This window comes from Eptesicus fuscus, chromosome 17 (genome assembly GCF_027574615.1).
Source record: "Eptesicus fuscus isolate TK198812 chromosome 17, DD_ASM_mEF_20220401, whole genome shotgun sequence".
In the NCBI taxonomy this organism is placed as follows: Eukaryota; Metazoa; Chordata; class Mammalia; order Chiroptera; family Vespertilionidae; genus Eptesicus; species Eptesicus fuscus.
This window is the reverse complement of record NC_072489.1, coordinates 1,820,531-1,846,507: the sequence shown is the minus strand read 5'-3', so window position 1 is coordinate 1,846,507 and position 25,977 is coordinate 1,820,531. Positions and strand designations below refer to the sequence as shown.

At 58.5% G+C, this 25,977-nt stretch overlaps 1 protein-coding gene across 1 annotated transcript in view; it reads left to right on the top strand.

The window, feature by feature from the left end:
* The window catches only part of GRID1 (glutamate ionotropic receptor delta type subunit 1), a 654,829-nt gene that overhangs the window by 210,663 nt on the left and 418,189 nt on the right, over positions 1-25,977 (top strand). Inside the window, exon 4 of the mRNA XM_054729151.1 lies at positions 15,159-15,364. Coding sequence (XP_054585126.1) covers positions 15,159-15,364 — 206 coding nt within the window. The remainder of the gene's footprint in view (positions 1-15,158; positions 15,365-25,977) is intronic.

Here is a 25,977-nt window from a genome sequence, read left to right as displayed (position 1 = left end):
GCCATGTCCTGTCCCCGAGGAGGCGGGCAAGGAGTGGGGCCAGCAGGTGGCCTGGGTGTGCTCCGGGCAGGGCTCAGGCGTGGAGCCAGCCCCGCGGAGGCCGCTGGTCCCAGCAGGTGGGCTTCTCCTCAGGGGTAGTTTATGGAATTAACGAAGACGCTGCATTCCACTTGTAATGCCGGTTATTCATATTGATTGCAAATTAGCCGCTGGTAAAGGCACGCCCCACATTCTCATCTTGTTGCCGTTCTTGAAAGCTAGACTGGGCCCTGGACCAGCGTGCCGCACGGTCGGCTCTGTGCACAGGGCCCGCGCCGGCCGCGGTGGGAAGCCTGGCAGCCGCCTGAGGTGGCACTGAAGGCAGAGGCTCTGCCGTAGCTGGGTGTGGGGTGAGTCCCAGCGCGGCTCTGAGCCCCGGGCTCACCTGTGAAATGGGCGTAATGTGCAGTTCCCTGCGGCGGGGGCAGGCCCGCCTCTCCGCAGGCCGCCGGCGCCTCCGCTGACCCACCGATGTGGGTAAGAGCTCTGGCTCAGCATCAGAACTCCAGCCCCAGGCCTGCCTCTAACTGGCTGGATGCCTCCAGGCCATACATCCGGGTGTCCTGGGGATGAAATGAGGCAGTGTATGCAGGAGGTTAGTGTAGTGCGTGCACAAAGCCAGACTCTAAGCAGGTGCTGTTGGGACGATTCCGTCAACCTGACCACGTGTGACATCAGTCCTGCCCTGCCACGGAGGGAGCTCATTTGTCTGTGACTTTAGCAAAAGGCAGAGTCATCGGCTTGGGAGCCCCTCACAAATCCAGGCAAGGCTGTTTCGGGCAGACACGGGAAATCACTTCCAGATTTGCTTTGGAATCTTAATTAAATCGGAAGTCCCTGTTTTAGAAACAACTTTAAAAATTTACTTTAGAGAGGGAGGAAGCGGACACACACACCCACACAAACATGGATGTGATGGGTCGGTGGCCTCACCCTGACCAGGGGTTGAACCGGAAACCTCGGTATGTGCCCTGACCAGGGGTTGAACCTGTGACGTTCCGCACCGGACAACGTTCCAATCAACGGAGCCACATGGGCCAGGGCTATCCTGAACTAAGTAGAGCCTGACCGTGACATTCCTCCTGCCTGCTGTGTGGGCTTCCTGGAGACACTCAGCCTCGCTGGCTTCAGTTTTCCTATCTGTGAAATGGGACGGTTACTCCTTCCTCACGGGCTGTGGAGAAGCAGAAAGAAATGAGGCGTCTAAGGACCCAGTAGCGCGAAGGGCGTTCTGGCTGTGGGTCTGCCTCCCGGGCCCGGAACCCGGGGCACGAGCGGCCTGTCTGGGCTGGAGACCAGTCCCCTGCAGGCCAGGCCAGCGGGGCTTGCTCCCTGTGGGCCAGGAAAGAAGCCTGCGGAGAGAGGCCATTCTGAGTTCGCATCCTGAGAAGATGGCACAGGAGCTGCCGGACTGTGCGAACCAACCCTACAGTCTTGGCAGGAACTGCCAGAATCAGTATCAAAACGCTCGGGAGCGAAAGGTGACAGCAGCATCAACCTTCATTTGTGAAAATTCTAAGAATCTCTGGCTTGTTACAGACTCCTGAAGAAAGGGTCTCGCTCAGTCATGAAGGGAATTATCCAAGAGACTGTGTGTTGCAGTGGCCATAAGGGACCTGCCGGATTAAAAAAGGGGGGAGCCAGGGATTTGCACCATGAGGCAGTACAGGTCAGCATGCAGAAGTGATCCAAGTGCTGGAGCCCAACGTGGGACAGAAGCTGGTGAAGAATTATCTTACGAACCCATTTTCATCATAACGTGTAAAATGCAAATTTTGATCATTATGTAAATTAGTTACTTGGTGTAATTTACTTAATTCAAAGCACTTAATGCAGCGTGGTATGTTTTTTCCAGAGTGCCAGAATAGACGTTTAAATTGTTTTTAATCTAGATCGTACAGCCTGATTATTTAAAGTGTTTGTTTTTTAAGTGGAAAGGAACTGAACCTGGGGAGAAATGAGCAGTGTGATCAGCTGACGCCCTCCGTCGCCAGGGCCTCAGGCTCCCCCAGGGACCCTGTGTTTGAAGTGACACGTGTGCGCACACCCTGAGAACAGATGCGATTGCGGACGGCCCGTTCTCTTCTCCGGAGCCTGCCCTTGGCTGGCGTGCTGGCCGGACCTGGAACCTGCTGGCACCGCGTGGGCCCCGGTCGTGGGCAGACGTGTGTTCGTTCTCGGAGGGTTTTCCCGCAGACCTGCCCTCAGCCACTTCACACTCTTGGGATTTCCGTTGTCACAGAGGCAGCGCCGGCTTCTGCTTGTCAGGACGGCACCTCCCTTCGTGATGAGCCTGGGACGGGCGAGCTGCCTCTTCCTGTGGGCCTTTTGGGGAGGCTCCCGGCTGTCGAGAGGGCTGGTGGGGCTGGCAGCCGCTGAGCGGGCCGGTGCTGTCCCTTCTGGAGGATCGAGCGCCCAGTGAGGACGGGGGCTAGCTGTTCTGCAGGGGGAGGAATGGCTCAGACGGGACCACCCGAGTCACCTGCTAGTGAGGGGGGTTCCAGCTCAGCCTTATTCTGTGCCTGTTCTGTGTCCTGGGGGAGCGTGGCCGTGGGCTGCTGTGTGTCCTCCCTGAGCTCCCAGCTCGCCAGGGGAGAGGCTGACTCCCCGCTCAGGTGTGGAGGCTGGCAGATCAGGAGACAACGGCCAATGCAAAGGTCGTGTGTCACCCACAGTTCCCAGGAGGAGGGGGCGCACCAGACGGTGGGGACCACCAGGGGAGGACCAGGGTTGGTCTGGAGGGGGAGGGAGAAGGGGAGCTGTGGGCCAGAAAGAGTCCCTGTGGTTCCTGCGGGAAGGACTGGGTGAGGCGGGTAGGTAGGCTCGTTGGGATAACTCCAGGGGGCTCGGGGCACAGGGGTCCTGACTCGCCTGGTACCTGGCTCTGGGGTGACTGAGTAGGTGGATAGGGCCCAGGGGCTGTGTGGCTGATTTGCATATGAAAGGCGCTCTGGGTGCACTCCTGGGAGCTGGCTAACCTGTGGGGCAGCCCCTCAGGGCCAGCAGGGCCCAGAGAGCAAACCATGAGGACATGGAAATAAAAGACACACTAACACAGGAGGCAGGACTGTATGGGGGGCAGCGGGGTGGTGGTGTCGGGTGCCACTCTGGAGGACTCCCAGGGCCGGGTCTGCATGGCTGGTGTCGGTCAGGGCAGCTGAATTGTGACCAGGAGAGGGGAGGCCCCCCTCCCAGACGAGACGCTCAGCAAGAAGACGAAGAGCAGGGGCGCTGCCCCGAGGGGGGCCAGCACTGAGGCCTCAGCCCGGCCTGGGCCCGGGGACACTCGCTTTTGATTGGAACCAGCAGCGGGTCTTTGCACCTCCAGCGCACCCCTCTCTGCAGCTGTCCTGCCTTGGTGGGCGGGGCGGGCACTGAGGGGGGGGAGCCTGGCAGGGGCCTGGAAGGAGCTGGTGGGGCTGACAGCCGCTGAACATTGCCAAACCTCTGGGAGGAAATCCAAAGCATGCGTTTGAGGGGTAGACAGGAAGGTTCAAAAAAGTCCATAGAATCAGATTGTGTCTCAGATTTTAGAAAATTTGCCAACAATCCCCAAGTATCTGTAACTGAGCTCTGTCTGGTGGGAGGCGGCCGCCTGCACGCACACACGCATGCGTTACGGATGAGCACCTTCTTCATAAGCCTCGGCTGGCACCTGGCCATGTGTACATACGGTAGTGTACATACGGTCCTTTCTCGGACAGTCAGAGCAGCCGAGGAAGCAGTTGGAGATGGTTTCGGTTTTCGGAAAGAAGGTGTGTGAAATACCCAGCGACTGCCTGGTGTTTCCAGAGGAGTCATAGAAAAGCCTCAGGTGTAACCCTACCGGAAAAACCTGCGCCCCATTTCAGCTCCTCGCGTGGGGCTCGGACTCCGCAGACCCGGGGCCGCCGTGCAGGTGCTGAGGTCGCGCTCGCGTCGGCGGGTTCTTCCTTTGCTTCATTTGATTCCACAGACTCCTCCTGCCTGTGACTGCCGTGCTCTGGGCCCGGGCTGGATGGAGGTGAGAGGGACCGAGCAGCTGCCCAGGCCCGCGGGGTGGCCTGCAGGGGTGCCCTCTGAGGACAGGCATGATTTCACCTGGGGCTTGAGGGAGAAGGAGGGTCCTGAAAATTTCTAGTTGGAAGCATCCAGGTGGAGAGTGTACACATGCGCGCGCGCATGTGTCGTAGTGTATGTGTGTGAATAGACATATGGTAGTATGTGTGTATGTACATGTACATATGGTAGTGTGTGTACATACGGTAGTGTGTGTGTACATTTGGTAGTGTGTGTACATACGGTAGTGTGTGTACATACGGTAGTGTGTGTACATACGGTAGTGTGTGTGTACATTTGGTAGTGTGTGTACATACGGTAGTGTGTGTACATACGGTAGTGTGTGTACATACGGTATTGTGTATGCATGTACATATGGTAGTGTGTGTACATACGGTAGTGTGTGTACATACGGTAGTGTGTGTACATACGGTAGTGTGCGTGTACATACGGTAGTGTGTGTACATACGGTAGTGTGTGTACATAGGGTAGTTTGTGTATACATACGGTAGTGTGTGTGTACATACGGTAGTGTGCGTGTACATACGGTAGTGTGTGTGTACATTTGGTAGTGTGTGTACATACGGTAGTGTGTGTACATAGGGTAGTGTGTGTACATACGGTAGTGTGTGTACATACGGTAGTGTGTGTACATACGGTAGTGCGCGTGTACATACGGTAGTGTGTGTACATACGGTAGTGCGCGTGTACATACGGTAGTGCGCGTGTACATACGGTAGTGTGTGTGTACATACGGTAGTGTGTGTACATACGGTAGTGTGTGTACATACGGTAGTGCGCGTGTACATACGGTAGTGTGTGTACATACGGTAGTGCGCGTGTACATACGGTAGTGCGCGTGTACATACGGTAGTGCGCGTGTACATACGGTAGTGTGCGTACATATGGTAGTGTGTGTGTACATACGGTATTGTGTATGCATGTACATACGGTAGTGTGTGTGTACATACGGTAGTGTGCGTACATACGGTAGTGTGCGCGTACATACGGTAGTGTGCGTACATACGGTAGTGTGTGTACATACGGTAGTGTGCGTGTACATACGGTAGTGTGTGTACATACGGTAGTGTGCGTGTACATACGGTAGTGCGCGTGCACATACGGTAGTGCGCGTGCACATACGGTGGTGCGCGTGCACATACGGTGGTGCGCGTGCACATACGGTGGTGCGCGTGTACATACGGTGGTGCGCGTGTACATACGGTGGTGCGCGTGTACATACGGTGGTGCGCGTGTGTACATACGGTGGTGTGCGCGTGTACATACGGTAGTGCGCGTGTACATACGGTAGTGCGCGTGTACATACGGTAGTGCGCGTGTACATACGGTGGTGCGCGTGTACATACGGTGGTGTGCGTGTGTACATACGGTAGTGTGTGCACATACGGTAGTTTGCGTGTACATACGGTAGTGCGTGTGTACATACGGTAGTGTGTGTACATACGGTAGTGCGCGTGTACATACGGAAGTGCGCGTGTACATACGGTAGTGCGCGTGTACATACGGTAGTGCGCGTGTACATACGGTAGTGCGCGTGCACATACGGTAGTGCGCGTGCACATACGGTGGTGCGCGTGCACATACGGTGGTGCGCGTGCACATACGGTGGTGCGCGTGTACATACGGTGGTGCGCGTGTACATACGGTGGTGCGCGTGTACATACGGTGGTGCGCGTGTGTACATACGGTGGTGTGCGCGTGTACATACGGTAGTGTGCGTGTACATACGGTAGTGTGTGTACATACGGTAGTGCGTGTGTACATACGGTAGTGTGTGTACATACGGTAGTGCGCGTGTACATACGGAAGTGCGCGTGTACATACGGTAGTGCGCGTGTACATACGGTAGTGCGCGTGTACATACGGTAGTGCGCGTGCACATACGGTAGTGCGCGTGCACATACGGTGGTGCGCGTGCACATACGGTGGTGCGCGTGCACATACGGTGGTGCGCGTGTACATACGGTGGTGCGCGTGTACATACGGTGGTGCGCGTGTACATACGGTGGTGCGCGTGTGTACATACGGTGGTGTGCGCGTGTACATACGGTAGTGCGCGTGTACATACGGTAGTGCGCGTGTACATACGGTGGTGCGCGTGTACATACGGTGGTGCGCGTGTACATACGGTGGTGTGCGTGTGTACATACGGTAGTGTGTGCACATACGGTAGTTTGCGTGTACATACGGTAGTGCGCGTGTACATACGGTAGTGTGCGTGTACATACGGTAGTGTGCGTGTGTACATACGGTAGTGTGCGTGTGTACATACGGTAGTGCGCGTGTACATACGGTAGTGTGTGTACATACGGTAGTGCGCGTGTACATACGGTAGTGCGCGTGTACATACGGTAGTGTGTGTACATACGGTAGTGCGTGTACATACGGTAGTGCGCGTGTACATACGGTAGTGCGCGTGTACATACGGTAGTGTGTGTGTACATACGGTAGTGTGTGTACATACGGTAGTGTGCGTGTACATACGGTAGTGTGCGTGTACATACGGTAGTGTGTGTACATACGGTAGTGTGTGTGTACATACGGTAGTGCGCGTGTACATACGGTAGTGTGTGTGTACATACGGTTGTGTGTGTACATACGGTAGTGTGTGTACATACGGTAGTGCGCGTGTACATACGGTAGTGCGCGTGTACATACGGTAGTGCGTGTATATACGGTAGTGCGCGTGTACATACGGTAGTGCGCGTGTACATACGGTAGTGCGCGTGTACATACGGTAGTGTGTGTACATACGGTAGTGCGCGTGTACATACGGTAGTGTGTGTACATACGGTAGTGCGCGTGTACATACGGTAGTGCGCGTGTACATACGGTAGTGCGCGTGTACATACGGTAGTGTGTGTACATACGGTAGTGCGCGTGCACATACGGTAGTGCGCGTGTACATACGGTAGTGTGTGTACATACGGTAGTGCGTGTGTACATACGGTAGTGTGTGTACATACGGTAGTGTGCGTGTACATACGGTAGTGTGTGTACAAACGGTAGTGCGTGTGTACATACGGTAGTGTGTGTACATACGGTAGTGTGCGTGTACATACGGAAGTGTGTGTACATACGGTAGTGCGCGTGTACATACGGTAGTGTGTGTACATACGGTAGTGCGCGTGTACATACGGTAGTGCGCGTGTACATACGGTAGTGCGCGTGTACATACGGTAGTGTGTGTACATACGGTAGTGTGTGTACATACGGTAGTGTGCGTGTACATACGGTAGTGTGTGTACATACGGTAGTGTGCATGTACATACGGTAGTGTGTGTACATACGGTAGTGTGCGTGTACATACGGTAGTGTGTGTACATACGGTAGTGTGTGTACATACGGTAGTGCGCGTGTACATACGGTAGTGTGTGTGTACATACGGTAGTGTGTGTGTACATACGGTAGTGTGTGTACATACGGTAGTGTGCGTGTACATACGGTAGTGCGCGTGTACATACGGTAGTGCGCGTGTACATACGGTAGTGCGCGTGTGAGTGCGCGTGCACAACTGGTGGTGCGCGTGTACATACGGTGGTGCGCGTGTACATACGGTGGTGCGCGTGTACATACGGTGGTGCGCGTGTACATACGGTGGTGCGCGCTGTTGTGTACATACGGTGGTGTGCGCGTGTACATACGGTAGTGCGCGTGTACATACGGTAGTGCGCGTGTACATACGGTAGTGCGCGTGTACATACGGTGGTGCGCGTGTACATACGGTGGTGTGCGTGTGTACATACGGTAGTGTGCGTGCACATACGGTAGTGTGTGTACATACGGTAGTGTGTGTGTACATACGGTAGTGTGCGTGTACATACGGTAGTGTGTGTATGTACATACGGTAGTGTGTGTGTACATACGGTAGTGTGCGTGTACATACGGTAGTGTGTGTACATACGGTAGTGTGCGTGTACATACGGTAGTGCGCGTGTACATACGGTAGTGTGTGTACATACGGTAGTGCGCGTGTACATACGGTAGTGCGCGTGTACATACGGTAGTGTGTGTGTACATACGGTAGTGTGTGTACATACGGTAGTGTGTGTACATACGGTAGTGCGCGTGTACATACGGTAGTGCGTGTACATACGGTAGTGCGCGTGTACATACGGTAGTGCGCGTGTACATACGGTAGTGCGCGTGTACATACGGTAGTGTGTGTACATACGGTAGTGTGTGTACATACGGTAGTGCGCGTGTACATACGGTAGTGCGCGTGTACATACGGTAGTGTGTGTACATACGGTAGTGCGCGTGTACATACGGTAGTGCGCGTGTACATACGGTAGTGTGTGTGTACATACGGTAGTGTGTGTACATACGGTAGTTTGTGTATACATACGGTAGTGTGTGTACATACGGTAGTGCGCGTGTACATACGGTAGTGCGCGTGTACATACGGTAGTGTGTGTACATACGGTAGTGCGCGTGTACATACGGTAGTGTGTGTGTACATACGGTAGTGTGTGTACATACGGTAGTTTGTGTGTACATACGGTAGTGTGTGTACATACGGTAGTGTGTGTGTACATATGGTAGTGTGTGTACATACGGTAGTGTGTGTACATACGGTAGTGTGTGTACATACGGTAGTGTGCGTGTACATACGGTAGTGTGTGTACATACGGTAGTGCGCGTGTACATACGGTAGTGCGCGTGTACATACGGTAGTGCGCGTGTACATACGGTAGTGCGTGTGTACATACGGTAGTGCGCGTGCACATACGGTAGTGCGCGTGCACATACGGTAGTGCGCGTGTACATACGGTAGTGCGCGTGTACATACGGTGGTGCGCGTGTACATACGGTGGTGCGCGTGTACATACGGTGGTGCGCGTGTACATACGGTGGTGTGCGTGTGTACATACGGTGGTGTGCGTGTGTACATACGGTAGTGCGCGTGTACATACGGTAGTGCGCGTGTACATACGGTAGTGCGCGTGTACATACGGTGGTGCGCGTGTACATACGGTGGTGCGCGTGTACATACGGTAGTGTGCGTGTGTACATACGGTAGTGTGTGCACATACGGTAGTTTGCGTGTACATACGGTAGTGCGCGTGTACATACGGTAGTGTGCGTGTACATACGGTAGTGTGCGTGTGTACATACGGTAGTGCGTGTGTACATACGGTAGTGCGCGTGTACATACGGTACTGTGTGTACATACGGTAGTGCGCGTGTACATACGGTAGTGCGCGTGTACATACGGTAGTGTGTGTGTACATACGGTAGTGCGCGTGTATGTACATTGGGTAGTGTGCGTGTACATACGGTAGTGCGCGTGTACATACGGTAGTGTTTGTGTACATACGGTAGTGTGCATGTGTGTACACACGGTAGTGTGTGTGTATGTACATATGGTAGTGTCTGTGGTGGGTGGTGTGTGTTTGTGAACACGTGCGTGTGCATGGGGGCTCCAGGGAAGGGCACAGAGTTTCTTTTCTGCAGTTCTGGTGCGTGGCTTCTGGCGGGGGGCGTGGAAATAGGTGGTGGCAGAAAAAGCTGTTGGAATCAGATCCTCTCCCATCCCGGGCTGAGATGTAGGGCTATTTGTGTATAATAAGGCTTTTATTTGTTTGCAATTGATGCTTTTGAGGATATTAATTTCTTGGCAACTTTGAAATGAATGTGTGTTTTTCATGGGAGTGTGAGAGGAGGCTCTGCATGAGCAGACATGAACCTGGGAACCGTTGGAGGGTGCGCACCACGGGAGGCCTGCAGGAGGCTGCTGGCGAGAGCAGGGAGGAGCAGCAATGCTCGAATTTCACCCTGGGAGGCATCATGGAGCGGCAGGTGCTCAGGGAAGTCTAGGAGGAGAAGGGGAGAGCCTCGGCCAGCCTAGGCGTCCGCTGCTCTCTCTGAGCTGTCAGAGGGAGGCCTGGGCTGGGCTGGGAGTGTGACCAGCTGTGCAGGGGGAGGGCTGCAAGGACAGGGTGGCGGGCACAGGCTGGCTGCTCTGGAGGCCCATGAAGGACAGAGAGAGAAGGACCCCCCTCCCCCCGCCCAGCGTACACAGACCCAGCGTTGGGAAGCTGGCCTGGGGAGGGAGCTGGGGCAGGCCGAGGAAGCCCAGGGCTCGGTGCTGGGGCCTGTGTCCTCTCCTCCACGGCCTGGGTGCTCCCCGGTGCCTCCTCTCCTGGCCTCCTCCCTGCCTCCCACGGCAGCTCCAGTTGGTGTCACAGATGCCAGAGGTTTCCAGTGTGCCCCTCCCGCCTGATCCCCTCACAGTAGCGCCCCTCCCCCGCATTTTCCTCCGAGCTCTGAGCGCCCTTGGGAATGATCTACTGAGCATATATTCACTCGTTCCGTCTCTTCCCCAGCCCCTGAGACGTGAGCACCACGAGGCGGGGTCACTGCGGGTCGGTCACGCTGTGTCCCAGCCCGAGGAGAGGCCGCACGGAGAGAGCTCCCAGGGCGTACAGCGATGCAAAGGAGCAAACGTGCCCCCCAGCACGGCGTCGGGTCGGGTACAGCAAAGATGGCTGCTGACAGGGTCCGGGGAGAGCCCAGAGGTGGGCCAGGGAGACAGGCCTGCCCCAGGGTGGTCCCATCAGATTCCTCCGGGAAAGGACGTGCCCGCGTTCCCGGAGCTGCCGCCTCTCGGGGAGCAGGATGCCTCGCCTGTTCTGGGCGGCCGATGCCCTTTCGTGGCCCTGCCCTCTCTGAAATGGGCGGCCGTGAGGCTGGCGTGGTCCCAGCAGCTTCCTCGCCAGTGCCCGTGGGTCTGGCGGGGCTGCGCCGCACGGACCGGGCAGCCAGTCTGCGCAGAAGACGGCTTGGGCCAACGTCCAGAACTCGTCCAGCCCCAGCCTGTCCCTAAGGACCTTCACGGGAAGCCTCCCTCCCGAGACACCTGGCTTTCTCGGGGGTGGGGGCCATTGCAAACAGGGCCTCTCGTAAGGAGAAGGGTTTTGTTGGAGGCAGTTTCTGGGCCCCGGGACGGGAATGGCAGGGCCTGACTGCTCTTCTGACCCCAGCCGGCCCAAGCGCAGCGAGGAAGGGCTGCAGAGGCTGAGCGGACTGCCAAGTGGCAGTGGCTTGGCAGGTCCTGGGAGGAGTGAGGGCCAGTCCCGGCGGCTGTCACCGCCTGCCCACTGCGCCCAGACTGGTCAGAGGGATGCGGACCGCTGGTGTCCAGGCAAAGAGGCACCGGGGCCTGGCCTCGGCTGACTCCGCAGCCCCGTGGGCAGGGCCGGGGAACCACAGGGCCTCGGGCCCTCGGCCTCCCGCCAGTTATTGCTCAGGAAGAACCCCCGCCGAGGTGGCCGATGAGCAGAGGCCCTGCCCGTTCTCTGGACGCCCTTGTGCGTGTGCCCCGGGCTGGTGGCTGTGGGCCGGCCTGCTCCGTCCCGAGTGCGCCCACCCTCGCAGGCCGCCAGCTGCTCGCGGGCAGCGGCAGGCCCAGGCCGGGGCGGGACGCGGAGCCGTGTTCACACCTCTGCTTATGCCGTGAGACGTGTCCCAGGCCCACGGCGGGTCCTCTGGCGAAACCCACGCCGGGAGCGGGCAGGGTCTTCCTAGTGACAGGGCGGGGCACGGGAATGGGGGGCCGGTGCCGGGGCCCGAGTGCAGCTGATCTCCTATTTGGAAACATGGACACCAGGCCGTGAGGAGACGGTTTCTCAGCAGAGCCGTGCTCTAGAACTTTCTCTGAGGGTCGTACCTTGCTGTCCTGTGTGGCCGCCACCAGCCACATGTGGCTCTTCAGCGCTTGAAATGCGGCTCGTGTGGCTGAGGAAGTGCGGGGAGTTCCTGACTCCCAGTGAACCTAAGTCTGCATGGCAACGGCCCACGGGAGACCGAGGGCGCGGCCGCCACGCCCGTGCGGAGCTGCTGTTGCCGGCCGGGAGCTGGGCGAGCGCGTGTCGTGCGGAGGGGCTCTCGCTGGTAATCGGGGGGGGGGGGGTTGGGGGGGTTGGGGGGGTGGGGGGGGTGGGGGGGTTGGGGGGGGGGGGGTGGGGGGGGAGCTGTGCTGTGCTCAGCAGCGGGAGGCGCAGGGCGGACGCCGGCCCTGAGCGCGCCTCGCTGGGCCGCTCTCCGGGGCTCCTGCTCCCGGCGCCCCCTGCAGCGGCCCTGCCAGGCCCTGTGGTGGTCTCCCGGCCTCTCCGGGAGCCAGGGGGTTGGTGCGGGCTTCCCCGGGCGCCTTCTTCCCTTGGCTTCGGGGCGGAGGGCCGACCCTGCCACCCGGCTCCTCCTTTCTGCCTGAGTCTGGGCAGAGCAACGCTGAGGTCCCTGGGCGTTGCCAGGCGAGCAGTGCTGGGCGCTGGGGCCGATGGAGGAAGCTGGCTGAGGCCGTGGCACAGTGGAACCAGGTGCCCTGGCTGACGACCAGGCACGCGTTTGCCGTCTCTAGGCGGGCTCTTGCTTGGGCGCTGCCGTGCCCTCCCCACGGGTCACGGGGTTGGCTCTCTGGGCCTTGTAGGTGCAGCCCTCAGCACAAGCCGGTGGCACCTCCCACAGTGTGGTCGCCAGTCCTATGGAACGGCTGCCGGTCACTGCCTCAGGTTACGGATGAGCAGAGCGAGGCACAAGTGGGTGGGTGATTTGCTGCAGTCACAGAAGGACCGGTTCTAAGTGAGGAGTCCATGCAGGCGCTCAGACCTGTTCCCGGGGCCTCCCTGGGCGTGGGGGGTGGGGAGGGGGGGGGTGGGAGGGGTGGGCCTGCACACTGACCCAGGGCCCAGCACCCTAAGCACCTGAGTCAGCACTGCAGGGCACTGCCCCCTCCATGCCTGTGTGTGCCTCTCCAGACTGCTCTCCCACGTCCGGCTGGTGAGAGGGCAGCCCAGTGCCCAGGGCCCTACAGTGCCCGGTGAGAGGGGAGCCCAGTGCCCAGGGCCCTACAGTGCCCGGTGAGAGGGGAGCCCAGGGCCCAGGGCCCTACAGTGCCCGGTGAGAGGGGAGCCCAGGGCCCAGGGCCCTACAGTGCCCGGTGAGAGGGGAGCCCAGGGCCCTACAGTGCCCGGTGAGAGGGGAGCCCAGGGCCCGCTCCCTACAGTGCCCGGTGAGAGGGGAGCCCAGGGCCCAGGGCCCTACAGTGCCCGGTGAGAGGGGAGCCCAGGGCCCGCTCCCTACAGTGCCCGGTGAGAGGGGAGCCCAGGGCCCGCTCCCTACAGTGCCCGGTGAGAGGGGAGCCCAGGGCCAGCTCCCTACAGTGCCCGGTGAGAGGGGAGCCCAGGCCCGCTCCCTACAGTGCCCGGTGAGAGGGGAGCCCAGGGCCCGCTCCCTACAGTGCCCGGTGAGAGGGGAGCCCAGTGCCCAGGGCCCTACAGTGCCCGGTGAGAGGGGAGCCCAGGGCCCAGGGCCCTACAGTGCCCGGTGAGAGGGGAGCCCAGGGCCCGCTCCCTACAGTGCCCGGTGAGAGGGGAGCCCAGGGCCCTACAGTGCCCGGTGAGAGGGGAGCCCAGGGCCCTACAGTGCCCGGTGAGAGGGGAGCCCAGGGCCCTACAGTGCCCGGTGAGAGGGGAGCCCAGGGCCCTACAGTGCCCGGTGAGAGGGCAGCCCAGGGCCCGCTCCCTACAGTGCCTGGTGAGAGGGGAGCCCAGTGCCCTACAGTGCCTGGTGAGAGGGGAGCCCAGGGCCCAGGGCCCTACAGTGCCCGGTGAGAGGGGACCCCAGTGCCCAGGGCCCTACAGTGCCCGGTGAGAGGGGAGCCCAGTGCCCAGGGCCCTACAGTGCCCGGTGAGAGGGCAGCCCAGTGCCCAGGGCCCTACAGTGCCCGGTGAGAGGGGAGCCCAGGGCCCTACAGTGCCTGGTGAGAGGGGAGCCCAGTGCCCAGGGCCCTACAGTGCCTGGCGCTGTTGGAGCTCTGGAAGTTGGTGGAATGAGCATGGAGGGAACATTTGGGAGAGAAACTGGTTGGGGTAAAAATCAGGTTGAATTTGAACTGTTTGCTTTAAGTTTGACTCTTGGGCTGGCATGTGCCCCTGGCAGCCCATGGGCAGTTCCCGCGCCAGGCGGGTGCCGCTGGTGAGACTGGGCAGGCCGCGTGCCCTTTAGAGGGCGAGGCTCAGCTGTGGGGCTCCCTCCGGGAGCTGGATGCAGATATGGGCCAGATGAAGGAAACGTCCCAGGCTGAAGTGTCTTGTGGGTTGACACTTTGGGTTGCAAGTGACAGAAATCCAGCTGAACTTGGCTTTAGCTCATGCAGCTGAGAAGTCCCGAAGAGACAGCCTTCAGGCACAGCTGGGCCCGAGGCTGAAATGCTGCCACCGGGACCAGGTCCCACTGGGCCCTGCCTGCCTCTGTGGGCGCCCTTTGGGGCAGGCCCTGGGGGAAGCCAGCTGGCCCAGGTGGGGCTGCTGCTGAGAGAAGAATGGGCTCCGGGCGGGCTCTGGCCCTGACAGGAGGCTTCTGCTCCCCCCCCCTCCCCCCGCCCTGGGCTCCCACCCGCCCACCTGGAGCCACAGGGCAAGAGCCGCCTCTCCCAGGGGCTGCGCCGAAGCCGACGCCTCGGGCCGGCTGCTCGCCCTGTGGGACTTGGGAGAGGGGTCAGCTGGCTGGAGAGAGAGTGGAGGAGTGTTCAGGAAAGTCAGGTCCTGGGAGCAAGACAGGGTCTGAGCTCAGGGCCAGGGTGTGAGGATGCAGGCTGATCAGTCACAGGCTAGGGCAGGGACCCAGGCCTTCAGTCAGGGCAGCCAGTGGCCTCCACCACCGCTGAGGGCCCAGCAGCCTCAGCATGGGGAGAGGAGGGAGGTGGAGGGAGCCAGGCAGGGCCAGGCACAGCACCTGTCGCCGGGAGGCCGGGACTGCCATTGGGTGGAAGCAGTAGGGAGGGAGAGGGAGCTCGCCGAGAAGGACTCTTTCTGCCGCAGGCCCCCCGGCTGTGCTGGTGCAGGCCCCCCGGCTGTGCTGGTGCAGGCCCCCCCGGCTGTGCTGGTGAGGGGTTGGGACTAAATCCGTGCCCTCCAGCTTTTATTCGGTGGGCAGGGAGGTAGACTGAGCCCTCACTTCTGGCTGCCTCCGGAGGGGCGGGGGGCGGCGCTGGAGCTAGACCTTCCACTGTCCCTTTCCGCTTACAGACGGCTCTCCCCTCTTCTCCCACTGCCCAGATATCCGTGGTCTCCAAAGCTTCCTGGACCAGGCCTCTCGGCTGGGCCTTGATGTCTCTTTACAAAAGGTGGACAAGAACATCAGCCACGTGTTCACCAGCCTCTTCACCACCATGAAGACGGAGGAGCTGAATCGCTACCGGGACACGCTGCGCCGCGCCATCCTGCTGCTCAGCCCGCAGGGGGCCCACTCCTTCATCAACGAGGTAGGGGGGGCCTGTGGCCGCAGGAGTGGCTGCCCACGTGGCTCGCATGGCCTGCAGGCGTCGCCTGCTTGTTGTGCGTGGCGGAAGCACGTGGGAATCCCCGGGTGCTGGGGTCACAGCACCTGGCAGGGCGGGGAGACCGGGCACAACGTGGCTCCTGCCTGGTCCCCAACAGGTGGCCCAAGGCTTGCCCAGGTGCTGGGAGGCTGGGCAGCGAGCGGGAGACTGTTTACAAGTCACTGGCAGAGGTTTCTGAGGCAGCTCTCAGGCTGGCTCTGTTGCTTTCCGTTAATGCTCTTCTCTGGTTGGCAGTGTAAGCTCTGGGGTAGAGTCAGTGTCCAGCTCTCTGCAGGGGCGGCGGCTCTGCCTGGGCTGTGAGCACCTGCGGGAGGTGTGGTTGCCTGTCACAAGTGATTCGTGGTTTATCTGTGCTTCGTTTTTGGTGACTTTTTGTAAACACCCGCGTTAGGGGTTCGGACCTTCTCATGAAGACAGGGCTCACATATGTAACAAAAAGCCATTCATTTTAGGACAGACAGCTAGACGTGCTCTGGGAGCTGGTGACTGGAGCCCGTCCTGGTGGCCTAATGGCAGAGATGACAGCTGGCGTGTGGGCTTCTCTCTGGCCTGGGTTGGGTTCAGGGGGCAGGGGACAGGCTGGGATGCCGTGTGCCCGGGAGCAGGGCCGACTGTGGGGTGGTGGCGGCTGAATGCTCCCTGCAGTTGCCCTCCAACCCGCGGCCTTGGCCTCTGATGGAAAGTGAAAGGAATGAAGGGCAGACACCTAGTTCCACCCGATGCACTTTGTTGCTTATTCTGCTTCCCTCTAATTAACGATTCCGCCCTCATGCGTCGGAGCCCGCATACCCTGCTGGAGAAACCTGCCCTGGAGGCCGCGCTGGCCCGCAGCCCTGCGCTCTCCCTCACCAGCGGGGCGCTGGCGGTCAGCGCTGTGACGTCCTGTGGGCACCGCGTTTTCACCAGAACCCATTTCCTGTACGAAGGGTTCAGGCCATCCCGGGAGCCCAGGGTTGGCAGCACCGATGGGTCCGGGCGTCCTCACAATGTCCCCAGGGTCTGCTCCCAGGGCAGCTTTCCCCGTTCCGTCCCCGCCCGAGTTGGCTCTGGTGACCTGTCTGCTAATTCTGCCGCCTGCCTCCTCCCTCTCCTCGCCCGTCCCTGGCCTCCGTCCTCACGCCTTTCCCCCGTCCCTGCTCTGCTGCTGAGCTTGGCAGGGAGGAACACTGGTTTGAGAGGGACGCGATTTGGGGCAGGTCCCAGCCTCCCCCCGCCGCGGCCGTGGGAAACTGCCTCACCTTTGCGTGAGGAGGAGGTGGCAGCTGCGGGAGAGCATGTGGCGGTGGCTTCTCCAGAGGCGTCCGTTCTCTTCTCACTGTGCGCGTTCGTCCTGCCCCGCCCGGAGGAGGCAGCCGCCCCGCCTCAGGGCCCTGGAGGGTCCCACACGTCACCCAGAGCGGCCCAAACACGCATTTCCCCGCGGCTCCTGACGCGACTCCTGCGGTGTCAGATGCATCCACCGCTTCCCTCCCCTAGGCCGCCTGCGCACGCCTTGCTCTGCTGGCCAAGAGGGACGCGCTCCTGAGGCTGTGGCCGGAGGCTGTGTGCAGAGCCGCACCGGGCGCCACTGCCTTCCGCTCCGCCTGGTCAGTCCTGGTCTCTGGTCCCATGAGCCTGCCACTGGGCATGGGGAGCCATCGTTTCTGGGGTTCCCACCACAGGTACCCTCTAATCCTCCCACTTTACAAGTGAGGCACCTGAAGACGTTAAGGGACTTGCGTGAGGTCATGCAAGTAGTCACCAGGGTGCTGGACCGAGTCAAGTCCAGATCTGACCGGCTCCAGAGGCCTCGCTGCCCTGTGGCCGGCCTGGCCACAGAGATACAGGGACTGCAGGACCGCAGCGGGTCGAGATGGCCATGCTGGCTCCCGGGGAAAGCAGGGCTCCGGGCTCTGGCAGAGGTTCCCAGGGTGTCCATGCCTCCACTGTGAGCAGGAGGGAGGGAACCCCGACCCTGGAGGTGGACTGGCCCCTGTGACTGGGAGGCTGGCTAGCCCAGCGGGTCCCTGTGGAGACCCGGGGACGCCGTCCCAGCAAGAATGCTCCGTTCACCACTGACAAGGACAGACAATCGTCACAAGGCTGACCCACTGCCAGGACATCCCTGATGTTATGAAACTCAAAACGCTGCTATGGGGCAGGCAGCGCTCACCACCCCTGCTGTTGATGACGTGTACCAGCCGTGCCCGCTCAGGGCTGGCATGGAGGCACGGGAAAGCCCGTGGCTATGTGGCCTGCTCCCCTGCCCCCTCGAGAAGCGTGCTGATGGGCGTGAGGGGGAGAAAGCTTTGCCTGAGTGGTGGGGAAGGCTGGCACTTACTGTCATTCGTGACAAATTCGGCACAACAGACGCCGACTTGGCCGCCTGGGACACCAGTCCGTGTGCTGCGGGGGCTGCTGTTTCTCCTGCGCCCAGGGCAGAGCCACTCACTGTGGGGGTGTGGCCGGGCCCATGCTCCACGGGCTTCTCTGTGATCCCATTTTATGGGGGGGCGGGGCTACCCTTACTGCGGGCCAGGGGTTGGGCAGCTTGGACTTGTGGTGAGTGGGAGGGTTGGAGGGTGGTGATGGGAGGTATTGGGGTGTGCCTGTGGGCTCCTCTCCCAGGCCCCACCTCAGATCCCCTTGCCTCAGTCTGGAGTCCACACCCCCTTCTCCGAGGTCTTCTCCTCACAGGCCTAACAACCACACATCAGCGTGCTACTCTAGAAGGCTCCCCTGGGGGCTGCGCTTAGGGTGACAGCGTCTGGTCTCGTGACCGCAGGTGCTGGGCCAGGGAGGGCGCCCTGCTCTGGGCGTGGCGCTGGAGCTCTGAGGAGGCGGTGGGCAGCAGGCAGGCGCCTCTAACTGGGGAGGGAGCGGAGCCTTTGTCCTGAGCGCCCGGCTCCCCTCTGGGCTTCTTTCTGGCTGCTGAGGGGACTCCAGGGGCAGCAACGCCCCTGATGCTGTTCCCAGGCTCCTGTCAGCTGGACCGCCAGCCCCGCAAGCACAAGGCAGGGAGCAGGGCCTGTGGCCAGGGACAGGGCTCGGCCAGAGTGTGCGTGATGCTTTCGGGGGCAGGTGACACTGGCTGGGTCTGCAGGAACGAACCTTCATTCCCCGTGGTCAGGGTGGGTGAGGACGGAGGGCAGAGCCCGTGCTCAGAGGGGTGTGTGGTGCGCTTGTAGCACTGGGCGGGGTGGCGAGTGGCCAGAGCTGAGGCTGGATGCAGCAGGAAGGGTCTCCCTCGTCCAAGGCAGGGACCGGAACTTCAGGACTGGCTGGTTGTTGGGGTCCTTTTCAGGGTCTTTGAGGTTAACGGCCTACAGTGCACGCCATAACCACAGCCCCAGAGCTGTTGGGGGCTGTGCATGTCTCTGTTCTTTCCTCTCTAGTTCCAGTTGGATGGGGAGATCTCCAGTTCACAGTCAATTTTAGCTCAGGCTTCATCTTATCTTCCTGGAGGAGCTTCCATCCACCCATCACCCATCCACCCACCCACCCATCCACCCACTCACCTATCCACCCACCCACCCATTCATCCTTCCACCATCCACCGACCACTCACCCATCCACCCATCACCCATCCACCCATCACCCATCCACCCACCCACCCATCCACCCATCCACCCATCCACCCATTTATCCTTCCATCCACCCACCACCCACCCATCCACCCATCACCCATCACCCATCCACCCATCCACCCACCCACCCATTCATCCTTCCACCATCCACCTTTCCACCCACCCACCCATCCACCCATTTATCCTTTCATCCACCCATCACCCACCCATCCACCCATCCACCCACCTATCCACCTTTCCACCCACCCACCCATCCACCCATCACCCATCCACCCACCCACCCATCCACCCACTCACCCATTCATCCTTCCACCATCCACCTATCCACCCACCCACCCATCCACCCATTTATCCTTTCATCCACCCACCACCCACCCATCCACCCATCCACCCATCCACCCATCCACCACCCATCCATCCACCCATCTATCCACCTATCCACCCACCCATCCACCCATCACCCATCCACCCACCCACCCATCCACCACCCACCCATCCACCCATTTATCCTTCCATCCACCCACCACCCACCACTCACCCACCACCCATCCACCCATCCACCCATCCCCCATCCACCCACCCATCCACCCACTCACCCATTCATCCTTCCACCATCCACCCACCCATCCACCCTTCCACCCTTCCACCATCCACCCATTTATCCTTTCATCCATCCACCCATCCACCCGTCACCCATCCACCCACCTATCCACCTATCCACCCACCCACCCACCCATCCACCCATCCACCCACCTATCCACCTATCCACCCACCCACCCATCCACCCATCACCCATCACCCATCCACCCATCCACCCATCCACCCACCTGTCCACCTATCCACCCACCCACCCATCCACCCATTTATCCTTCCATCATCCATCCACCCATCCACCCTTCCACCATCCACCCATTTTTCCTTCCTTCCTTCCTTCCTTCCTTCCTTCCTTCCTTCCTTCCTTCCTTCCTTCCTTCCTTCCTTCCCTCCCTCCCTCCCTCCCTCCCTCCCTCCCTCCCTCCTTCCTTCCTTCCTTCCTTCCATCCATCCCATCTATCCACCCACCCATCTGTCCATTTGTTCACACACCCCCTCTCCCCCTAGCCACCCAATCAATAGGAACTGGGTGCCTAAGACAGACCGGGAACCATGTCAAGGGCTATCGGGGGACACTGAGGTTCCCCACACTCCACGGCCATAGTCCTTCTGGGTCTTCCTTGCAGTGGCTCTCCCCGCGAGGCCTCCTCGGGGCATGTGTGGGGCTAGGACTCTGTCCTTGCAATGGTCGTCCCTTCTGTGCCCCGCCGCCTTCTGTGCCTCTCTGCTTTTGTAGCCTCTTTATTTCCTCTCCCCTCTCCTCCCCCATCTCTTTTGTTTCACTGGAAAGAATAGGAAAAGGGAACTATTTTAAGGGATAGTTGCAGGTGGCATTTTCCTTTGCAGCTAGACAGATAGCAGTGAGCTCTGCCTGTAGCGAGCGAGAAGGACGGAGAGAGAACACGAGGGGAACGGCCTGTTGCTGGGACAGCTCCCATTGCTCTGGGAGTGGGTCACCTGCCAGCAGGCTGGGAAGAGTAGGCGAATGGGAAGGACAGAGGCGGAAAGGGCTACTTCCTACAGCCCTGCCCACCCCTGCGCGGCGGCTTCCCAGGCAGGGCGCGGGCCGGAGGCACCGACCCTGTTCTAGAAGCACAGCTGGATTAACTCCTGGCTTCCACGCACTGCTGCTCAGAATTTGCTCAGTGAGTGAGCTCTTCCCACAATTTGAGTATAAAAACTCTTCTTTTTAATACATTTGCAGCGAAGGTGAATGAAGTAATCTCAGTGTTCTGTTGTCCCACATGACATATGCAAATACTTCTCACTCCACCCGTAAGTCTTTAGCAGCTGACTTTATGGCTCAGAGTTAGGATAATTCTGTGCTATTTAAGTATCATTTACCAGAATATTTTAAATTACTAATTAATTACAGGAGATTAATTTTTAAATGTGGCCCTGGATTTGCATTTAATTATATCCTACTGTTTATGGATTTTAAAGCCTTAGCACTTTAGCAAGTGCTCCAAGTCTGAGAACTCATCTTTGGTCCCTTTAGAAATTCTTAGCGACGAGATCCCGAGGAAGAGCTGTTCTCAGCGTGTGCTCCGCAGGTCTGGGCTCGGCACTTGGGCCTGGCGGAGGCGGGAGGGGCAGGGAGCTGCCCTGCCAGGCTTGTGCCCGAGACTCCACACGGCCACCGTCTCCTTCCATCTCCACATGCCTCTCGTCCTCCGAACCCCCGCACACTGGGAAGCCGCTGTGGACGCCCTCTCTGGGCACCGACCAGCTGTGGTCTTCCCAGCCCTCCGCCCCTTCTCTCTGACACACCCTCAAGTCCTGGGCCCCACAATGTCCTGTACACACCCCAGTGCCGCCCCCCATCCAGGGCCCGCACAGCATGACGTTTGTGCTCGTACCTCCCAACCATGGGACGGAGTGTGTGCGGCCACCTTGCCGAGGGAGATGGGCCGTGTCCATCTTGCTCATGGCCTTTCCGGGTCTGTGGACAGGGCCGGCATCAGCCTCCCAGGAGCTCTGACCGCCCCACGCAGATGTCCCCTAGAAGCTGGACTGCCCAGCGGGCAGACTGAGCATGTTCTGAACCCATCAGCCAAGCAGGGACACGTGATTGTTCCACAAGTATTTGATGTTTCATTTTTTAAAATCTTCACCTGAAGATATGTTTTTATAGATTTTAGAGAGAGAGAGAGGAGGAAGATAAATAGAGAGGGATGGATAGAGGGGAGGAGGATGGAAGGGAGGGAGGAAGGAGAGAGAGAGAGAGAGAGAGAGAGAGAGAGAGAGAGAGAGGGAGAGAGAGAGAAACATCCAGTGGTTGCCTCCCATATGCGCCCAGACCAAGCATCTAACCCACAACCTTTCGGTGTATGGGATGACGCTCCAACCAACTGAGGCCCCAGGCCAGGGCTAATATTAGATTTTTGCTCTTTCAAAGGAGCGTCTGAGCCCTCATCAAGGGAGAGTGCTGTCTGTGATGATATTGGTGGTGATGAGGGTGATGATGGTGGTGGTGGTGATGAGGGTGATGATGGCGGTGGTGATGAGGGTGATGATGGTGGTGGTGATGAGGGTGATAATGGTGGTGGTGATGAGGGTGATGATAGTGGTGGTGATGAGGGTGATGATGATGGTGGTGATGAGGGTGATGATATCGGTGGTGATGAGGGTGATGATATCGGTGGTGATGAGGGTGATGATGGTGGTGGTGATGAGGGTGGTGATGGTGATGATGGTGATGAGGGTGATGATGTTGGTGGTGATGAGGGTGATGATGTTGGTGGTGATGAGGGTGATGATATCGGTGGTGATGAGGGTGATGATGGTGGTGGTGATGAGGGTGGTGATGGTGATGATGGTGATGAGGGTGATGATGGTGGTGGTGATGAGGGTGATGATGGTGGTGGTGATGAGGGTGATGATGGTGGTGGTGATGAGGGTGATGATAGTGGTGGTGATGAGGGTGATGATATCGGTGGTGATGAGGGTGATGATGATGATGGTGGTGATGAGGGTGATGATGGCGGTGGTGATGAGGGTGATGATATCGGTGGTGATGAGGGTGATGATGGTGGTGGTGATGAGGGTGATGATGGTGATGGTGATGAGGGTGATGATGCTGGAGGTGATGAGGGTGATGATGGTGGTGGTGATGAGCGTGATGATCTTGGTGGTGATGAGGGTGATGATGATGGTAGTGATGAGGGTGATGATATCGGTGGTGATGAGGGTGATGATGATGATGGTGGTGATGAGGGTGATGATGGCGGTGGTGATGAGGGTGATGATATCGGTGGTGATGAGGGTGATGATAGTGGTGGTGATGAGGGTGATGATGGTGATGATGGTGATGAGGGTGATGATGTTGGTGGTGATGAGGGTGATGATGTTGGTAGTGATGAGGGTGATGATAGTGGTGGTGATGAGGGTGATGATATCGGTGGTGATGAGGGTGATGATGATGATGGTGGTGATGAGGGTGATGATGGCGGTGGTGATGAGGGTGATGATATCGGTGGTGATGAGGGTGATGATGGTGGTGGTGATGAGGGTGGTGATGGTGATGATGGTGATGAGGGTGATGATGTTGGTGGTGATGAGGGTGATGATGTTGGTGGTGATGAGGGTGATGATGGTGGTGGTGGTGAGGGTGATGATGGTGATGGTGACGATGGCGGTGGTGATGAAGGTGATGATGGTGGTGGTGATGGTGGTGATGAGGGTGATGATGATGGTGGTGATGAGCGTGATGATGTTGGTGGTGATGAGGGTGATGATGGTGGTGGTGATGAGGGTGATGATGTTGATGGTGATGAGGGTGATGATGCTGGAGGTGATGAGGGTGATGATGCTGGAGGTGATGAGGGTGATGATGCTGGAGGTGATGAGGGTGATGATGGTGGTGATGATGCTGGAGGTGATGAGGGTTATGGTGGTGGTGGTGATGAGGGTGATGATGATAGTAGTGATGAGGGTGATGATGTTGGTGGTGATGAGGGTGATGATGGTGGTGGTGATGAGGGTGATGATGGTGGTGGTGATGAGGGTGATGATGGTGGTGGTGATGAGGGTGATGATGATGGTGGTGATGAGGGTGATGATGGTGGAGGTGATGAGGGTGATGATGATGGTGGTGATGAGGGTGATGATGATGGTGGTGATGAGGGTGATGATGGTGGTGGTGATGAGGGTGATGATGATGGTGGTGATGAGGGTGATGATGCTGGAGGTGATGAGGGTGATGATGATGGTGGTGATGAGGGTGATGATGGTGGTGGTGATGAGGGTGATGATCTTGGTGGTGATGAGGGTGATGATGGTGGTGGTGATGAGGGTGATGATGTTGGTGGTGATAAGGGTGATGATAGTGGTGGTGATGAGGGTGATGGTAGTGGTGGTGATGAGGGTGATGATAGTGGTGGTGATGAGGGTGATGATGGTGGTGGTGATGAGGGTGATGATTTTTGCTCTTTCAAAGGAGCGTCTGAGCCCTCATCAAGGGAGAGTGCTGTCTGTGATGATATTGGTGGTGATGAGAGTGGTGGTGATGAGGGTGATGATAGTGGTGGTGATGAGGGTGTTGTTGGTGATGAGGGTGATGATGGTGGTGGTGATGAGGGTGATGATGCTGGAGGTGATGAGGGTGATGATGGCGGTGGTGATGAGGGTGATGATGTCAGTGGTGTTGAGGGTGATGATGCTGGAGGTGATGAGGGTGATGATGTTGGTGGTGATGAGGGTGATGATGGTGGTGGTGATGAGGGTGATGATGGTGGTGGTGATGAGGGTGATGATGGTGGTGGTGATGAGGGTGATGATAGTGGTGGTGATGAGGGTGATGATAGTGGTGGTGATGAGGGTGATGATGTTGGTGGTGATGAGGGTGATGATGATGGTGGTGATGAGGGTGATGATGTTGGTGGTGATGAGGGTGATGATGGTGGTGGTGATGAGGGTGATGATGGCGGTGGTGAGGAGGGTGATGATAGTGGTGGTGATGAGGGTGATGATGGTGGTGGTGATGAGGGTGATGATGGCGGTGGTGATGAGGGTGATGATGGTGGTGGTGATGAGGGTGATGATGGTGGTGGTGATGAGGGTGATGATAGTGGTGGTGATGAGGGTGATGATGGTGGTGGTGATGAGGGTGATGATGGTGGTGGTGATGAGGGTGATGATGTTGGTGGTGATGAGGGTGATGATGGTGGTGGTGATGAGGGTGATGATGGTGGTGGTGATGAGGGTGATGATGCTGGAGGTGATGAGGGTGATGATGGCGGTGGTGATGAGGGTGATGATGTCAGTGGTGTTGAGGGTGATGATGGTGGTGGTGATGAGGGTGATGATGGTGGTGGTGATGAGGGTGATGATGGTGGTGGTGATGAGGGTGATGATGCTGGAGGTGATGAGGGTGATGATGCTGGTGGTGATGAGGGTGATGATGGTGGTGGTGATGAGGGTGATGATGTTGGTGGTGATGAGGGTGATGATGGTGGTGGTGATGAGGGTGATGATGGTGGTGGTGAGGAGGGTGATGATAGTGGTGGTGATGAGGGTGATGATGTTGGTAGTGATGAGGGTGATGATAGTGGTGGTGATGAGGGTGATGATGGCGGTGGTGATGAGGGTGATGATGTTGGTGGTGATGAGGGTGATGATGGTGGTGGTGATGAGGGTGATGATGGTGGTGGTGATGAGGGTGATGATAGTGGTGGTGATGAGGGTGATGATGGTGGTGGTGATGAGGGTGATGATGGCGGTGGTGATGAGGGTGATGATGGTGGTGGTGATGAGGGTGATGATGGTGGTGGTGATGAGGGTGATGATAGTGGTGGTGATGAGGGTGATGATGGTGGTGGTGATGAGGGTGATGATGGTGGTGGTGATGAGGGTGATGATGTTGGTGGTGATGAGGGTGATGATGGTGGTGGTGATGAGGGTGATGATGGTGGTGGTGATGAGGGTGATGATGCTGGAGGTGATGAGGGTGATGATGTTGGTGGTGATGAGGGTGATGATGGCGGTGGTGATGAGGGTGATGATGGTGGTGGTGATGAGGGTGATGATGGTGGTGGTGATGAGGGTGATGATGTTGGTGGTGATGAGGGTGATGATGGCGGTGGTGATGAGGGTGATGATGATGGTGGTGATGAGGGTGATGATAGTGGTGGTGATGAGGGTGATGATAGTGGTGGTGATGAGGGTGATGATAGTGGTGGTGATGAGGGTGATGATGGTGGTGGTGATGAGGGTGATGATGGCGGTGGTGATGAGGGTGATGATGGCGGTGGTGATGAGGGTGATGATAGTGGTGGTGATGAGGGTGATGATGGAGGTGGTGATGAGGGTGATGATGGCGGTGGTGATGAGGGTGATGATGGCGGTGGTGATGAGGGTGATGATGGTGGTGGTGAT